General features: G+C 39.4%; 1 protein-coding gene across 1 annotated transcript in view; it reads left to right on the forward strand.

Annotated features, from left to right (window-relative positions):
- Positions 1-1,581: 1,581 nt before the first annotated feature.
- The window catches only part of LOC141801974 (dihydropyrimidinase-related protein 5-like), a 31,506-nt gene continuing 15,385 nt past the window's right edge, over positions 1,582-17,702 (forward strand). The window contains exons 1-2 of the mRNA XM_074685339.1: positions 1,582-1,736; positions 17,276-17,390. Of these exons, the coding sequence (XP_074541440.1) occupies positions 17,292-17,390 (99 nt within the window). The 5' untranslated portion in view covers positions 1,582-1,736; positions 17,276-17,291. The remainder of the gene's footprint in view (positions 1,737-17,275; positions 17,391-17,702) is intronic.

A 17,702-nucleotide genomic window follows, 5' to 3' on the forward strand; every position in this document is an offset into this window, starting at 1 on the left:
AAAGAGACTGTTTCTTGTGATTTTGGCCTGAAGCTCGATTTCGTCCACACACATTGGAGGATAAAGGTTTATCTTTCCAATCCAACACCAGAATAACAAGTGCTTTCATGTTTTTATTTTTTTTAACAGCTTTCAACAGTATTTAAGCTTTTGCTGACTTTAACCCAACACATTTGCAATCAGCATTTTACTCATATGTTATTGAGCGTGGTTTGAGGGTGCAGCTGAGTTGACTCACAAGCAATTCTTTGTGGCTTTTCGCCAGGAAACCAAAAGCCTGATGCGACTCCACTTCTTTTTCAGCGACTAGGTTGATGGAAATTTGCATTAGCTGCACTGCAGGCATTGTTTTTGAGCTTCTAATAGGGAAAACAGGTTTCACTTGTGTTTATCCTTGAAGACTTCAACTGCAGTCAGTAATGTGCAGTTTCTGTGCAGATGTGTAGCTCTTTTTCAAACCAGCTATCCACAACAGCTCAGTTTTTAGATGACTGAACCATGTTACCCTATGGTTTATACCTGTGAAAAAAGCCAAAATAAAGATAATACTAACTGATAAACTGCTCTAAAAACAGTAAATCCCTCAGCCTTATATTGTTGTGTTCAAGTGCTCTTTGTAAGCTTTTGCAAGTGAAGCAGTGAAAAGCTGTAGATGTGAAATAACACCAACCCTGCGTGCTGTGACATAAGAGGATTTACTTTTTGTTTAGTAGTTTATCTAAGAAACCATGTCATTTTATTTTGGGAAGCAGAAAAAAAGGGCTGTTGATGTTTTACATCTGTAAAAATGAAATTTAACAGAAAACCACATGTTTTGTTTTTATACTTTCTAATTTAGGATGGCAAGAGAGTATTTTAATAACTGCTGCCTGGTATGAATTATCCTTTTCCCCCCTAGAGTTTAGTCTTTGTGTTACATAACTCTCAGAATATATGATTGTTTAAGGTTTTTCTTTGGCATATGGCAATATTTTAAATGCTCAGCCCCCTAGTTGTAATAATGTTTTTTTTTAGTTATTCATGATTTTTCTTTTTTTTTTTTTGAAAAAGGGTATATGAATCATAATGTAAAGGAGAAGAAAAAAGATAGTAAATGAAGATTCCTAAAGTATACAAATAAATATAAAATAAACAAATTTAGTCACATGAAATCAAACTAAAGATGTAAACGCAATTTCAAAGTAGCCTGTTAACAAAATTATGGCACAAATAAAGTACACTAAAAATCTATATGATTTATTTTTCAACCTCTGTTTCTTAAATTAAACTAAATATTTTATTTTAATGTAATTTTCACTACAACAGAATCTATCATGAGTCTTAAGAGTTATTTAAAATAGGTAGGGTGTGTCGTTTACATTTAATACTATCAGTATCACCTCTTTGTTCAGGCTTGGTCACCATTTGTCATCAACAGGTGACAGCATAATCAGCTCAACAGGTTTTAACTGTTCTGTTTCCGATAGCATTTGAAGGCAGCACGTATCTCTGGAGGCAGGAGACACGCCCCTGTCTACTGAGGAGAGGAGACCCCTTCGCCACACTCACATCTCGTCTCCTATTGGTCGGTCTTTTCCGTTAGTCGAGTACAAACGGCTCCTTATTGGCTGCGGCGGGATCGTCGGCACTGAAGCATCTGCGGCTCGCGCTGTGCCAGCTGTCCTCGCGCACTCGGCTGGTGCTGGGCAACGGAGAGAGGCTCCTGCTGAGGAGGATCTGGGAACCTGGAAAAAAGGGTAAGAGGCCAAAAATATGGATTAAAAATAAGAATGTGGAGTCATTCTCTGCAGGGAGGAAGAGTTTATGATGAAAAATGAAAGAAATAATGCAGATATCCTCCATTAAACTGATTAACGCTTAATTACATCGCGTGTATTGTCACCAACCGCTGGGTTTTGACGGAGGATACCGTTTAATTTTACGTTTAGGGCTAAAACGTTAGCATAATGGTATATATTTGCTGCATTTCTGTGTCTTGAGTCAAACATTTCATTCAGAATTTGATGCATTAACGTGTCTAAAGAAATTATTGAGATGAATTTTGTTTTTAAATGATATTTAAATGAAACAATCTGTAAAAAACTGACATTTTGAATGTTTTAAGCTAGCTTTGTGTGCTCCTCGATGATTAAATATGTTGTGTGTGTGGTGTGTGTGCATGTCTATTTGGCGTGCCATCAGTGCTACAAGGCTGTGTGTGTGTGTGTGTGTGTGTGTGTGTGTGTGTGTGTGTGTGTGTGTGTGTGTGTGTGTGTGTGTGTGTGTGTGTGTGTGTTGGCTGTTATGTAAGTCAGATATTCGTTTATAGGTTTTTCTGTTCCTCCAAATATATTGAGTCACGGTGATGAGTGTGATGGTGGGGGGGATCTGAAGCCTTTATATGCACAAACCGATTTGCTGCTGCTGCTGTGTGTGTTTGAGTGTGTGTGTGTGTGTCCCTGGGAACATAATGTGAATTGAACAGGTGATCTGATCCACTGTTCAGGATGGGGGTCTTTGGGGTCTTTGCATGCAGTCCTGTGGATCAGGGGGGTTTGAGGTCTAGTTGAAGCATCCTTAGAGAGGCTTGGAGTGGGGTTCTTAGTCAAGCTCTCATGAATTGAATATATTAGGAAGAATCCTTATCGGATGATGTAATGTGCCTGCCTGCACATGGTATATCCCACGGAGGGTGAATCCATTTGGATTTTATCAGTGGTGCAGCGTCCAGGAGTAGATTAAATCAGGTGCTAACCTAAAAAAATAAAAATGAATCACCAGATTAAACCATAATGATTATCAATAGTTATAATATTGTAAAAATGTACTAAAAATGATCCAACCCTCATCAGAATGAGGAGTATTATCCAGTGCTGTGTTAACAGGCAATCTTGGAAGCCATCAGCTGTCATATAAGGTACATTTAGCTCTTTTTGGCTGCACAGATATCTTATATTCAAGCTCACAAAAGTCAATTCCAATCACTCAGACTCTACTCTATAAAAAATGCTCTGGAAAGAAAGAGTCTTGGCCTGAAATCTGTATTTAGTTAATAACTGCCTTCATCAGAAGTCCAAAAACTGTGCAACCACCCCGTGGGACTTCATCAATGTCAGACTGTTGTCACATAGTTCTAAAATTAAATAGAGCATGGAAGGGTTTATATGTCTTTTGGGAGGCTGAGCATGTTGTTTTTTTTCCCAAAAGCACAATATTCACCTTAGATTGTCTAATGATGTGTAAATAAATATGCTGAGTCATTAATTTTACTTAGGTTTGTGTATTTCAATTTGTTAGAACAGGGGTGGCCAACAAGTCAGAGACCAAGAGCCACAAAAATTACTATTGTACTACTAAGAGCCACATCACACGTGGTCTTACAAAAAACATGTTCTCACACAGAAACAAATTGACATAAAATGAAAATCAATACATTTCCAGTTTTCAAAGTGAGATTTAGTGTTCTAAAGTGTGTTTAAATTCTTACTCGGTGTCAAAGACAAATTTCTGTTTTTACTGCAGAAGAGACCAAGAGCCATCTATCTATCCATCTATCTATCTATCTATCTATCTATCTATCTATGAATCTATCAATCAATCAATCAATCTATCTATCTATCTATCTATCTATCTATCTATCTATCTATCTATCTATCTATCTATCTATCTATCTATCTATCTATCCATCCATCCATCCATCCATCCATCCATCTATCCATCTATCTATCTATCTATCTATCTATCTATCTATCCATCTATCTATCTATCTATCTATCTATCTATCTATCTATCTATCTATCTATCTATCTATCGACCAACAGACTGAGCGACTGACCGACTGACCAACTGACCAACCAACCCTTCTACCTACAGACCAACCTACGCACCTTTCTACTCTCCTACCAACCTACCCACCCGTTTATCTATCTATTGACTGACCAACTGACCGACTGACCAACTGTCAAACCTAATTACCTACATGTCTATCTACTGACGGACCAAATAACTGACCGTCCTACCTACCTACCTTCCCATCTATCTATCTATCTATCTATCTATCTATCTATCTATCTATCTATCTATCTATCTATCTATCTATCTATCTATCTATCTATCTATCTATCTATCTATCTGTAGCTATGAGCACATGAGCGATTGAGAGAAGCACATGTAGAGAAGAGAAACCGAAACTTAAGTGTCAATCTCATCACCCAAGTAATGATCAATACTGGTCCCAACGTTGGCATCAATGCATTGATATTTTCAGTTGATCGTCATTCCACTACTCATAACAATATATAATTACAAATTTGCTTTACTCTTATGATCAAACTTTATTAAAACTTTAGTACTCTACTTTTTATTACTATCTATGTTAGAAACCGAATTTTAAAGTTTTGAATTGTAACGGTTTGGTGTGGGCAAATATCTGCCAGTGTGGTCCAAACTCAGAAAAATTTGAATCCAGAGCCTTTTTATTCTGCTGGATAATTTTTTGTAACCTGTGTTACTGTGTTTTAAGAAACTGTTTAACTCAGATAAAGACATTTAAACAGTTTGCTTATTAGAGTCAAATTGGTATATTCCCAGAAGAGTTATAAAGTTTGTGTTTTCAAAGCCGTGTCTGTGTCTGAGAGGAAAGGTCAAAGGTCAAACCTAACAAAAACGACTTAAACAAAACAACCGCCCTCAATAACGTCTTCCATTATCCAACGAGAGTGAAGAGTAAGACGAGACGCAGATGAATTAATAAAACCTTGTCTGTAGTCTGAGGTGTATAAAATGTCCCTGTGATCAGATGTCACGCAGAGAGGTGGAGAGGTGGAGGGGAGAGGTGCCCCTGATCCTTCCGCTGATGGCCTAGTTAGTTATAGGAGCGCTGTTGTTATTGTCTGTTTATCTGTGTATGATTCACTAATGACTTATTCATCCATGAACCTCCAGTAGCACCCTCAGCTCTCCCAGCCTCACCCAGTGTGTGTGTCAGTGTGTGTGCTGATATCTATTTTTATCTCCAATCAGCCATAAAGTGCTCTGATGCACGTTTGTTCTGGCTTTTTAAATAGCTCCACATCAACACACACATTTCCTCTCTCACACACACACACACACACACACACATATTGACTCCTGCAGACTGGTGCACGCCGTCCCCTCTCCCCACAGATCGACAAAGAGTCAGCAGCTGTCTCCTCCCTTCTTCTCACTTACGGCACGCATCAACACACACGGACGTACATTTGTCTGCCACACATGAAGCTCTGAGCGGCCGACAAACAGACGTGTGGAGACGTCAGCAGCCACTGTGTCACTTTTCAAACTGCTCCTGAACGTGCAGGACGGGGGGTGTAGATGTAGTTTGGCAGCTTTTCTTCCTCTAACAGAAGATTTAGACATTTTTGTAGTTCCTTTTTTAGTTTTACTCTTCATGGTGTTTTAACTTAGGGTTTTATTCTGGTATCTGGTTTTTGATTGAAAGTTTAGAGCCGTATTTATGATTTTAATTCATCTTATTAAACCTATGTTCGCCAAAACGCTTTCCTCTTACTTAGGAAAGAATTGTGTTGTATCAAAGTCTTTAAACTAAGGCGTCTCTATGGTAACTGCCGTAAAGCACTTGTACAGATCAGCCTAACTATAGTTCTGCTTGACTCATATCCTCTTACTTTTAATATACTGACATGATTATCATATTTTTCTTCAGGGTGTCTGCAGGGTCCTAAAAAGTATTAAAAAGTCTTAATCGTAGTATTATGAGTTATTAAATTTTATTGGTGTTCAAGCTTTGACTCCAAACATATCCCTGAATATTTATTTTCCTCCTTGCGACTAGGGATGTCCCGATATTACATTTTCACTTCCGATACGATACCGATACTGCAGCATTGAGTATCGGCTGATACCGATATTAATCCGATACAATATCAGCATTAAACATGCATACTTTTATGACTTATTTTGTAGTATGTCTGCGCGGAAGGACACATGACCAGTTAGTTAGGTCCGGATAAATGTTTATATTTCCGAAGACTTAATGCACTTAATAAATATTTTATGTATCGTACTCTTAAACTGTGGTATTACTTTTTGGTTTTAGTTCTTGTAGGCAGAGAAAATAGCCTTTGAATTTGGTACAGTCTCTCCCTGTTAGCGTCTATTTCCTCGTCACCATCGATTAAAGTTTGTGTCTTACTGAGGGAGAGGAGACAACTTTCTACTGTATCTAATGTCCTTAGTGGTCACATAGAGCTCATACAACCCCACTTCAAAAAAACTGAACTATCCCTTTAATGGCTTGAAAACTGCTCAAATTTCAGTTTTTCTTATTATGAACAAAATTAATTAAAATTTGGACTTGCAGTTTAGATTTTGTGTATATTCTGTAAATACTTACTTGTGTCTTCTTTTATTCTTAAGTCTTCGTTAATTAGTCCGTTGTCTACTGTGCCACCAGTTATTCAAATGTAGAAACATGGTTCACTAAAGGCCCTTTAGGAACAGTGAATTGCTAAGTAGCTAAAGGCAAAGCATGCAGATCAAAGGGCTTCCCTGATCAGCGTCTTCAGGAAATCCTTATGGATTAATTTCTCTGAGGCATCCTCTAATGAAAGAAAAACCACAGCCTGAGAAACATTTGCTTCCTCTGGTGAAATATTATTCATAAAGCAGACAGTCTGTACCTAAAACTTCAGCATGTGTGGGGTGAGATGACACTGGGATAAAGTCTGAGCTTAATCTGCTTTCTGCTCCTTATCTGTTATTAATTAACAACCTCCCAATTAAAAATATCTGCATGCCGTGAGGGGAGAAGCTGGGTGTGTCCTCTGACATCATAACATGTGTTTGTGTGTTTGAAGTGATTGTGTGGATGTGTAGCTGTAGTATACTCATATATAGAAAGTGTAAGTGTGTTTGTGTTAGTGTGTGTGTTTGTGCTAAAACTGGGCACAGGGTGAGTGAGAAATGCAGCCTGGTGTGTCACTGTTTGTCTGTGTGAGTGTGTGTGTCTCTCCCACTATGACACAGCAGAAAGTGAGCACACACACACACTCACTCTCACACACACACACACACACACACACACACTGTACACCTGCACTGAAGAAGCCTGTCGTAAAAAGTTCAAAAATAGTAACTTGTAGAGGTCACATTTCTTGAAAGAGCTACTGAGGACACACAAACCGGTACCAAAAATCGAGATGAAGAAAGATCTGTGACTACATTAAGACTCATAAATCCCATAATTCCTTTTTTATATTTTCTGCTTTATTTTAAGTTTTGTGAAGATTTGCAATCAAGGATTAGAGGAGGCTGCGAAGGATGCATCTTCACAAATGCCATCACAAAGCCCTGCCTCTGTTGCCTAATTTGACATTAAAGAGGGGGTATCATGTTTTCCCAGATTTTAAACATGGGTATACAGTAACATTGCAGGATGCCCATATTAAAATTTGTGCAAATGCTCAAACCGCTACGTTTTCATATTTTTTAAAAATCCCAGGATCTGTCTATTAACTGCTCTAAACAGGCTATTCTTTAAAACAAACAAAAAAAAGAAATAATGGCACATGAACTTAACGACATCTTCTCAATACCTGCTGAAATGATGATGTCATCGCATAATGATCTCCTTCCTGGTTGGAGTTGGTAGTGTGGGCCTCAAACACCAAAGTCTGTGCTTAGCTCTGCCCCTGTCAGGCCTCCAAAGGGCTGGTCAATTAGAAGGAAGGGGGTTTGTGGAGTGGGGAGCCTTAAAGCTATGGTCTACGATTTGGAAGCTTTGTACATCTTAATAATACCGGTTATAGGGCTGTTATGGTCGTATGGTCCAATCTACACAATATAAAGACCAAAAAGAACCAGAAAAATCCATTCAGCATATCCGCTGCAAAGCTGCATACTAGTTGACCTATCCGAACCGCGCATGGTATGCGAGTCCATCCAATCCATCTCCCTCGCTTCGCACCGTCATGCCCATGGTCCCACCTCGTCCTTCCGCACTACCCCTCTCACGTCAGCTAGCTGCTCAGCTACCGAAGCGTCGTGGAGCCAGAGAAGACCGACTGTGCTGAGACAGCTGAGTTTCTGTTGAACAGTGAAACATTCAGTTTGACCTTTCAGGCGGAAAAATGATCACTTTCTCTAATTTCCTCACTAGCGGCCATGGATCCAACACAATCACAAACATTTCTCCCCCACGCCACAGTGCCTCACCACGACAACAAGTGCCTCGCTGTATCCACAAAAGAAATAAGTGTGATCTTATTGGCTGTCCGTTCAGCTCTTGGATTTTGGTCCACACACAGCTCAGTAGATAGCTTGATGAGAAACCCGAATTGATCTGACATGCTTACATTTACTGTCTCCTTTCCTCCTGCTTGATTCGACACAGCTGAGCAATTAACATGCACACGAACCAGCTGACAGGACGGGCGCTTGCCGCAACAGTTACACATAGGGCTAAACACAAACTAATTAGCTTTAACAGTGGATACTACTACTCCCACTGTAGCCAAACTCATGCCAAACTACTAAAAACCCACTGGGACCACTCCAGGGTGGATACAGGTGCCTACCTGCTCTGGTGAGTGCTTCCTTAAAGGGGACATATCATGCTGATCCGTGATTCAATACTTACATATAAAATAATAAAGTTGAAAACAAGACCTTTCACCCCCTGAATTTTCAAAAAATGAGATATTGTATTTTTTCTGATATCCTAGAACGAGATTTGATGCCTCTGAAAATAGGTCATTGCCATTTGGCTGCGAGATTTCGACCTTCGTGACGACACGAGGATCCTTTCTTTTTATTGGAGTAATCTGATAAAGCAGCTCCTCCTCTGTGATGTCAGTTAGTCACACAACCACCACCGAGGGATACTCCCACCAAGAGCAGAGTATAAATACAACTCCCTACTAGCTCTGGCTAACTTGACTGAGTGCTAACATAGTGAGGAACTGACGGTAGAGGCGATCTTTAGACTACACTTTCAGCATGATGGATAAAACAGACAGAGAAAAGTGAAGGAGCAGGATGGAGCCCTGTTAGAGAAATAGTTTATTGGTGAAGTCTGCCTATATTTCCACGTATAAACTATACATGTTACAGTACCAGTTTGACTCACCACACTGAAGCGTCCTGAGATGATCTGTGTCCAGGTGAATTTTCTTCCTCCTGAGCTGCAGAACCGTCCGGGTCTGACTCGGGGTCCAATACAAAAGGACGTATCCTACACTCTGCCATTTTATTAGTGCTATCAATGCCTTACGGTGAAGTTTTGGCAAACAGCAAACTCGCTCGGTCTGCCCCATCCAATATGGCGATTTTGTAAATACTGCCATGCTGCAAAAACCGCCCCCTGGCTCTACCCCCTCCGCCCCTCTGATAGAACTGACCAATCAGAGCACAAAGGGGACATATGTCCCCTTTAAAAAAACACAGTACCCCCTCTTTAAAGATAATAATTCAAAGTGTTTTTATTCAAAAACAAAATAGCGACATTTTGAGTTTTTTTTAGCCATTTGAGATTCAACATCTGTGCTTGTGAAATCCAAGGATAGGTCAAGCCCACCAAGGCTTCCTTTGCCTTCATGGACACATTTCCTCGTAGTGTTGCTTGGTACAAGAGCCCAAGCCAGCAGCTGATACAAAAACTGAATGCCAGCTCCTCACATCACCTCACATAAGGTCACGTCATCACGTGGTATCACGCGGCATCCCGTCTTATAGTATCCTGTCATGTCCCAACACCTCCCATGTTCTATATCTTCACTCTATTCACCTCATGTCACATCACATCTCTTCTAGCTGCCCCACATTATTCAACGGTAAAACAACATTACGTGAAAGAGAAGCAGCATGATGTTGGATGTGTGAACTTGCAGATTCACAGTTAGTCAGACGGTGTTGGTGATTAATAATTTACACTCAACTCGATGCACTAAAACTCCAGTGAGAGGTCAGCAGCTGACAGAGCAGCAGAGTCTGTTATTGGGTTTCTGTTTCTCGTTATCAGCTGAAGGGCTGACTGTGCTCACTGTATTAAAGGTGTCACTGTCCAGAATGTGAAAGATATAAGTCGACTTTAATTTCCTCTGGCTTTACAGTCCTCGCAGACACACAAAGCTCCCACTGTCCACTGCAGAGGTCTGTTTAGTCAGCATTTCTTCTCCCACGCACACAGTGTGTGCAAGGAGGTGACTGGAGAGCGGTTTACAAACAGAGAGCGTAGATTTAAGCAGACGTTAGAAAAAGCTGCCCTGTGTGACGACTGAATCCAAACTGAGGAACATAAACAAACATATTTAGCGATGGATGCATCATGTGAAGTAAACGGATGTGATTGATTGACGTCACCCAAAGCATTTGTTGTCTTTTGTCTTTGCCAGGAGCAGGGTTGGGTCTGTAATTGTCTGTTACTCCTCTGACAACTTCAGGATTCAATGCCAACAAAACACTCTGTTGGATGAAACTCAAACTTAAAACTTTATCTTCCTGTAAATCGCTTTAAAACCTCCACAGTTTACAGTCAGCTGTCAGTTTTATTCAGGATTCTTTGTGAGCAGACGTCTGGACTGTGTCAGTGTGTTTTATGACCAGTGCCGTCTACAGTCAAAGAATAACATGATCGATCAGCTTGGAGGAACAATTCCCTTCTGTACGATTTTGTGCTGCACATAAACCTTTTCGTAGCTCCTTGAAACACGAGTCACTGCGTGTCGTCAAACATCCTTGTTCCATTATCACAGACTTGTGGAATCAAACCTCACCTGTCCCCCAGGTGTCTCTTGATATCAGATGATCAGTGGTAGAGGCTGATTTATGCTTTATGCGTCCACAGGGTCCGTGCAGCTTCATGCGGACATATGACGTCATTTTCGCATCCACGCCCCTTCCCAAAGTCCTTTTTACGCTGAAAATTTCCTCCCACACTTGAAAATTTCTAACCTGTGGGATGGAGACGCGTGGACAAGACAAACCAGCTGGTTTCACTGACTAGTCCCTGCTCTCTACTTGAAGGTGAGGTAATCAGTAGAATCAGCTGGTGGAGCTTTTGGTTGGAAAGAAAACCTGCAGCCTCTTGGCCCTCTATGGCCCAAGTTTGACATCCCTGAGTTAAAAGAACCTGGAAAAATCTCCAGGACAGATATTTGAATGTGTTGTAAACAAAGGCAAACTTCTTCAACTCTCATTAAGTACTCTAGTAGACGTACGTTTGCGATACACCGCCCCCTGCAGTTTGGGAGGGGACACCCTTCTGCGCAGGGGGTTAAAAAGCATAAAAGCCTCGGATCTCATTTATCTCATTTCCAGCGGGAAGAATAACACAGCCTTAAGCTTTCTACAGAGTCTCATGCTACATAAACATCAGCAAACTCTTAAAGGAAAATGTTCTCCATTAGGGGGCGATATGGGGAAAACCTGTCAGGCAGTTTTTGTGGCAGGATCAGGATCAGGATTTTCAAGACTATTTAGAATTCAAAACACTTGCTCAAAATTCTTTCCTTTTTTTAACAAAGTCTACTTTTTTAAGTATTATCTATTCTGTTAGAGAGAAAAACATGAAAAACAACAAATTCGTGGGACAGTCAGGGACAAAAGACACCCCTTACCCAAATACAGGGTTATCAAAAAACATTCAACCAGACAGTCAATAAATAATACATCAAAACAAAACTAGTTCAAGAATATTTTTGATATATACACGCACATATGTGTAAACACACACGCATACATCCATTTATACACCCAAAACAAAAACAAAATTAACCAAATGAGACACAAAAAATGGAGTTACAGAGTGTCGTCGTTTTCGATGTAGAATAACAATTGTTAAAATTATTTCTTACTCTTCATTCTGAACAATGTTTCTGCACCAATCTATGGTTTTAAACTTTTATTGTTTCTTCTAATGTGTTTTTTTTTCAACTTTTGATGTTCATGAAACTCATTTTAAAATCCTGCTAAATATTCATTTAAAGACATCAGTGGTCTCGCATATATACAAACCAAACATAGTTTACTGAGACGTTATGAGATGTTAGTTTGTCAGAGCTGAATTTTTCCTTTTTTTTTTTTTTTAACAATAATAAACTTTTATATAACCACAAACTATAATAATTTTACACCATTTCAATGCAGCTGTAAAAAACAGTCAAACAAAAGAGACCAGGGTACAATAATAAAAAACATAAATACTGAAATTTGTTTATTATGGACTCCGAAATATACAATTTTTGGTTGATTATGGTTTTTGGCCCAAAAGAAGTGATGGTATTTTTAAATTACTACTCCTGATAAGAGCAGTTTAAGTAGAGGTCAAAGGTCATTTGGGTTCAGCTTTGATTTGAACAAATAAATTAAAGGTAAGAGGAAAGTTTCTTCACTGAATTTCTGCAGCTTTTCCTGTTCCTGAACTTGAAAACCAAACCAGAGCTGGTGTTTTAGTATGCTTCACCATCCTGAGCTATGGAATTGTTGGTGTGTGTCTTTGTTTTTGTGTTTGTGTGTGTGTGTGTGTGTGTGCAGGCCTTTTTTACTAAGGCACTCCAGTTTCCATCTCCTGGGAAACCAGTCTTTTATTCAGGCTGCCAGGCCTTTAGGGCACTGCTTCCCATACTGCAACCCCCACCAGCCTCCACCACCACGTTCACCACGGTCACTTTATCTGTCATCTTCACACAATCAACCCCTTCATCTCTTCATCTCTCTTTTTTGGGCTCTTCATTCCTCATTTTCCCCCCCATGTTTTCTCTGATGAACTGGAGTCTGACCCATTTCTCTGACTGTCGGCTCATGGTATGCCTCACAATAAACTGGCCTACATACAGAGAGCAGAAAACATGAAGGGCTGCTCATTTGTGAGGCATTCAGAGGAGATTTGGTTTGTTTTCAGTTCCTGAAAGAGAAAGTTGACCAACATGAAACCTAAAACCTTGCGCTCCTTCAACAGAGTTATTCCTCTTTCATCCTCCAGCTCTTCTGATTGGTTGCTGTACACATTTCAGGCTCCAGATCTTTCCTCTCCTCATTATTCCGTCGCTCCCCTTCTCCTCCATTCTCCTCCATTCTCCTCCATCCCTTTGAGTTGATTCTGTGTGACTGGGAGGCCATTGTGTCCCGCCATCAAACACATTGCATACAGTCATCCATGCAGAATACACACGTACACACAGAGGCGTGTTTGTAGAGGAAGGCCCAGTTTGTGGATCCTATTAGACCTGCTCCAGCTGCCGTTTTTAATAATCATCCGAGACTTTGACATTGTTGACAAATACACAGAGTGAGAAAAGATGTATTTCATGTCGGATTTTGAAGTTTTAAAGTAGGGATCCACCCATCTGTATGATTTTCAGAATTAAATTAAAACATTTAAGGCTTCATATCTTTGTGTAGTATTCATGTCCTAACACAGGGTGTCCGCGGGGTCTTAAAAAGTATTAAAAGTTGATAAATCAGTTGTGGGAAAATTAAGGCCCTTAAAAAGTATTACAAAGTCTTAACTCTAATGTTATGAGGTATTACATTTTATTGGTGTTCAAGCTTTGACTCAAAAGACAGACAGTGCCAAATATCTGCCACAGAAATAGTCCATCTGGTTGGAAAATGTTTTCAGTGTCTGAACCTTCAAAAATAACCACACCTAGTGATTGGACGATCATTTTGCTCGTCACACTCATCACAGACCAGCGTGAGGATCTAGAAAAAGCTTTAGCATCTCAAAATATTTCTCTCTAGATCATAAGAGTTTCTCAAGCCTCCTGAGAACATTTCTCAGACTTTTGATGACCTGGGATCTTGGATTCCTACGATTTAGAGAAAACTTCCCCTGATCTCAGTTGTTTTGCAACAAATTTTCTTTGTTCAAATCACCTTTTGCTGGATACAATGCGACGAGATTAGGTATTTACCAATACAGTTATGTAGCGCTGTTGTTTGAGACATGACAACAAGCAAAGTTGTAATTTTGTGAGGCTCCAGCTATATGTAGTGCTAGCAGCCCAACATATCCGTAGGCTAATGTAACAACAAATTCCGTTTGTACAGTAGTTTTGGAGCTGTCCGTATGTAACACTGATAGAAAGCAAATAACACAATCTTAAGCACATGTCCTAAATTTTGACAATGATGAAATTTAATTCTTGTTTGTTTTTTTCTGAAAGTTGGCCTTGAATAACTGCTGTTGCTTTTTGTGAGAATGTGAATGTCAATCAACCTGCTTTAAGTTTCATTTATTCCTTTAAGCTGTATTCCTTCTCAGTTTACCTGATTTATGTTAAAATGCAAACTACAACTGCCAAAGATTGTTGCTAACAACAGCTTATCGTCGCGATAAGGTCGTAAGACTTTTTGAAAGGTTTTTTAAAAAGTCTTAAAAAGGTATTGAATTTAACCTCAGGATATCAGCATATACCCTGTAACAAAAAAAAATCTTATTTCAGATCCTTACAGCAAAACTCTAAGCTTTATAACTGCAGTAGTAATGTGTAAATCTTTAAAACATAGAGCATAAGGAAGCTCCATTGACTCAGACTCTATGAACATTTTCCAGTCACAAAAACTGCGTGTGTGATGAAGTGTTACCAGCACAACCTGAAATTACCATCGCCAGAGGTAATAATTATCTTAACTGGAGGAGGGGGTGGAGACAAGAAGTGCTTTCAGATGCCACCACGCTTTTATTTTGAAAAGTACAACAAACTGTACAGTAGAAAGACATGAAATCAGGTTAATTGGACCCATATTTTTAAAATAATTGTCAAAACTAACATAAGTAGCATTTGTAACTGAATTTACAAAGACTAATAAATAACAATAATACATAGAATGTATGGGAAATGTTAAAGTTGTTAAAACAGACAATTAACTGACATATGAAATATGATAAGCCCATGTCTTTTGCTTCTGTCTGTCTCCACTAAGCATCTAAAATAGCTTCGTTAGCTGCCAAGTTAGCAGATAAAACCATTACAAGACTCTACTTTCCACCGGTCTTTGCAGAACTCTGGCGATCCGTCATATTCTTGCTGATACTGTAATAGATTTTTAAATTATAGATCATCTGCTCACCTCTCAATAATTCAGAGGCTGAGCTGACACACTTTAAGCTTGCAGGAAGTTTTCTGTCCCTGGAGAAGGAAGACAGACTGTGTGTCAGACACTGTAACTGTAACTCAGCACAAACACAGACGAAGCAGACTGATGTAACTGTAGATTAATTATAGAAAATAACCTGCTTATGTCCTGGTGACGACGTCAGAGATTTGGTGTTTTCTATACCCACGTAATGCTGTTAAACCCAGACGGAAAGGCATCATTAGAGACTTGGTACTTTGTTTTCCAAGGCGCTACAGCAGCACCCAGGATGCTGTTAACCTTTATGGCATTCATTCTTCTTGGCAGAGGAAGTACAAAGAAAAAGACGTGAAGAAATGCCAGGTTCCTGCAGCTGACTGGAGGCGCAAAGCCGGGTTTCTGGAACAAAGAAAATCCTCCTCCTGGATTGTGAATGAGTTTTCTTGAGTTTCCTTTTAACTATATGCATTTTATGCAAACAAGATACAGAGGCAGTCTTAGTTAGGTCCTGGAAGGTGTTCACTTATCTAGTTAGTTGGTTGGACTTTATTTCATTCTGTCATAAAAAAAAAACAAACAATGCAAAAAAATTATCTCAAATGTGAATGAAAAGGAGCAGAAAGAAGAAAATCTTCCCCAATCTCTCACAAGACATTAACTAAAACCACAATACATCGTTGAAATGAACACTCCATTATTTTTTATTTCTAAAAACAACCAATAAAACAAACAAAATATAAACATTTTGCAACAAGATTAACGCTAATACATTTCTGTATTTACGCCAGATTAGTCATGAATCAGCTGTTTCTTGGTCATTTCTCACCAACATTTTAGCCAGTAGCAGCTTGTGCTGAACTTAAAACCTCTTATATTGTCAACATTATAATTCAAAGCTTTTAATATGACTAAAGATGCTAAACTTAGCACAGAAAGTAAAGGAACATGTGTTTAGTATATTTGCCAAATCTTCTCTGCCAATGCCAAACGGCTTATTTGTCAGTGACTCTTCTTTGGTGGTTTGGATAACTGCAGTCTAAAGAAACACGACATATTAGCAACTGAACAGTTTATTTAAAGTATGATTTATTATAGACTAATTTGCAGTTGATGTGTTAATAAAATGTGGCAATGGAAGCGGCGTGTAGCTCCATTCATTCAGACAAGTTATGATTCTTTAATTTCAAGATTAAAGCTGTCAGAAGAAGGAAAATGTCTGGTTGATTTGTGGTCAGTTGACAGAAATGATACTACACCATGGAGTTAACTTCTATCCAGTTCTGATCATTACAGACCTACCGGTGTTTTAGAGCAAAGAGTGACCTCGCTAACTGGTGACTCTCAGCCGAAAGTGTCATTTATAGTCAGCAAAGGCCATGTCCACATGTAGCCGGGTATTTGGGAAACTGCGTATATGTTTATACATTTAGGCCTGTCTAAACCACAGTTTTACATCACTAAAAACAATGTTTTCTGAAAACTGTCTCCAAAGTGAAGTTTTTGGAAAATTATGGTTTCGGAAACAGAGTTTTGGTTCTCAAATGTCACAGCTGAATGACAGAGGGTTATTAGTTTTTGAAACTACCCGGTTACGTCTGTACAAGGCTTGAGAGCCACAAGTTAACAAGGTCACACTTTACACTAAAACACCAGCGACGTCTGCAGCTGTTATTAAATGTGCCTTCTTTATCCAACCTCAGATAATCAGGTTGACCGCAAAGATTTAATTTTAACTGCTGATATTCTAAATCCAGTTTTTACTTTGTGTATTAAATAAAAAAGTTGTTTTGGGGCTAAGGTTATGACCTAACATGGACTCACTACAGAGGATTTTGTGTTCAAAGTGAAGCTGTGATATATCTTTTTTTTGTTTTGGGAGGGTTTCTAGTTTAGTGACACAAGTTTGTGTCTTTTTGTTGCACAGTCTGGTTAGTTTCAGCAAACATCCAATGACTTGTGTGGTTCTCTGCATTTGTCCCCTGAAAACATCTGTCCACTTGTTGATGTTTTCCATCCACTCACTGGTTTCTCACGAACCTGTGAGTCATTTACCAACCATCAAATTGGAGTTATTTAGGTAAAGAATGAGATTTTTGATAGTTAACACCCCCATGTACCTTCACATTGTACTCCTTCTGTTGCCAAGATTCGCTCAAATGTAACTGTTAACAAACAGTAAATTGGTCCTAATGTTTGTCCTTTTGGTTCCTTTTTGTAGGACAGTGTCTGCCAACATGGGGTCGATGCGCATCCTCATCAAGGGAGGGAAGGTGGTCAACGATGACTTCACGCAGGAAGCGGACGTCTACATTGAGAATGGAATCATCCAGCAGGTAAAACCTGACACCTGTCATGTTTTCTGAACTTTCTCCCTCTTTAAATCTCACTCAGTCTGTCGTTTACGCTCAGAGCTGTGTGTCTCCGGCTGTTATCGTGACTCATTTCACTGAAAGAACAATACACTCAGTGAACCCAGGGGCTTTTTGATGATGATAGTGAACTCTATAATTAGCTCAATGACTGTTGTCATGGAAATCAGCGCTGGTTAAAGGGAAGAGGGTGTGTTTCAGTCAGAACCCTGGAAAGCTGAGCCGTTTCCTGTCTGTAACACTTTAGCTATTACAAAATCATCTGACTTATCAGGG

The sequence above is a fragment of the Halichoeres trimaculatus genome, unplaced genomic scaffold (genome assembly GCF_033239565.1).
Source record: "Halichoeres trimaculatus isolate MK-OKI-2021-1 unplaced genomic scaffold, fHalTri1.1 fHalTri1_scaffold_13, whole genome shotgun sequence".
In the NCBI taxonomy this organism is placed as follows: Eukaryota; Metazoa; Chordata; class Actinopteri; order Labriformes; family Labridae; genus Halichoeres; species Halichoeres trimaculatus.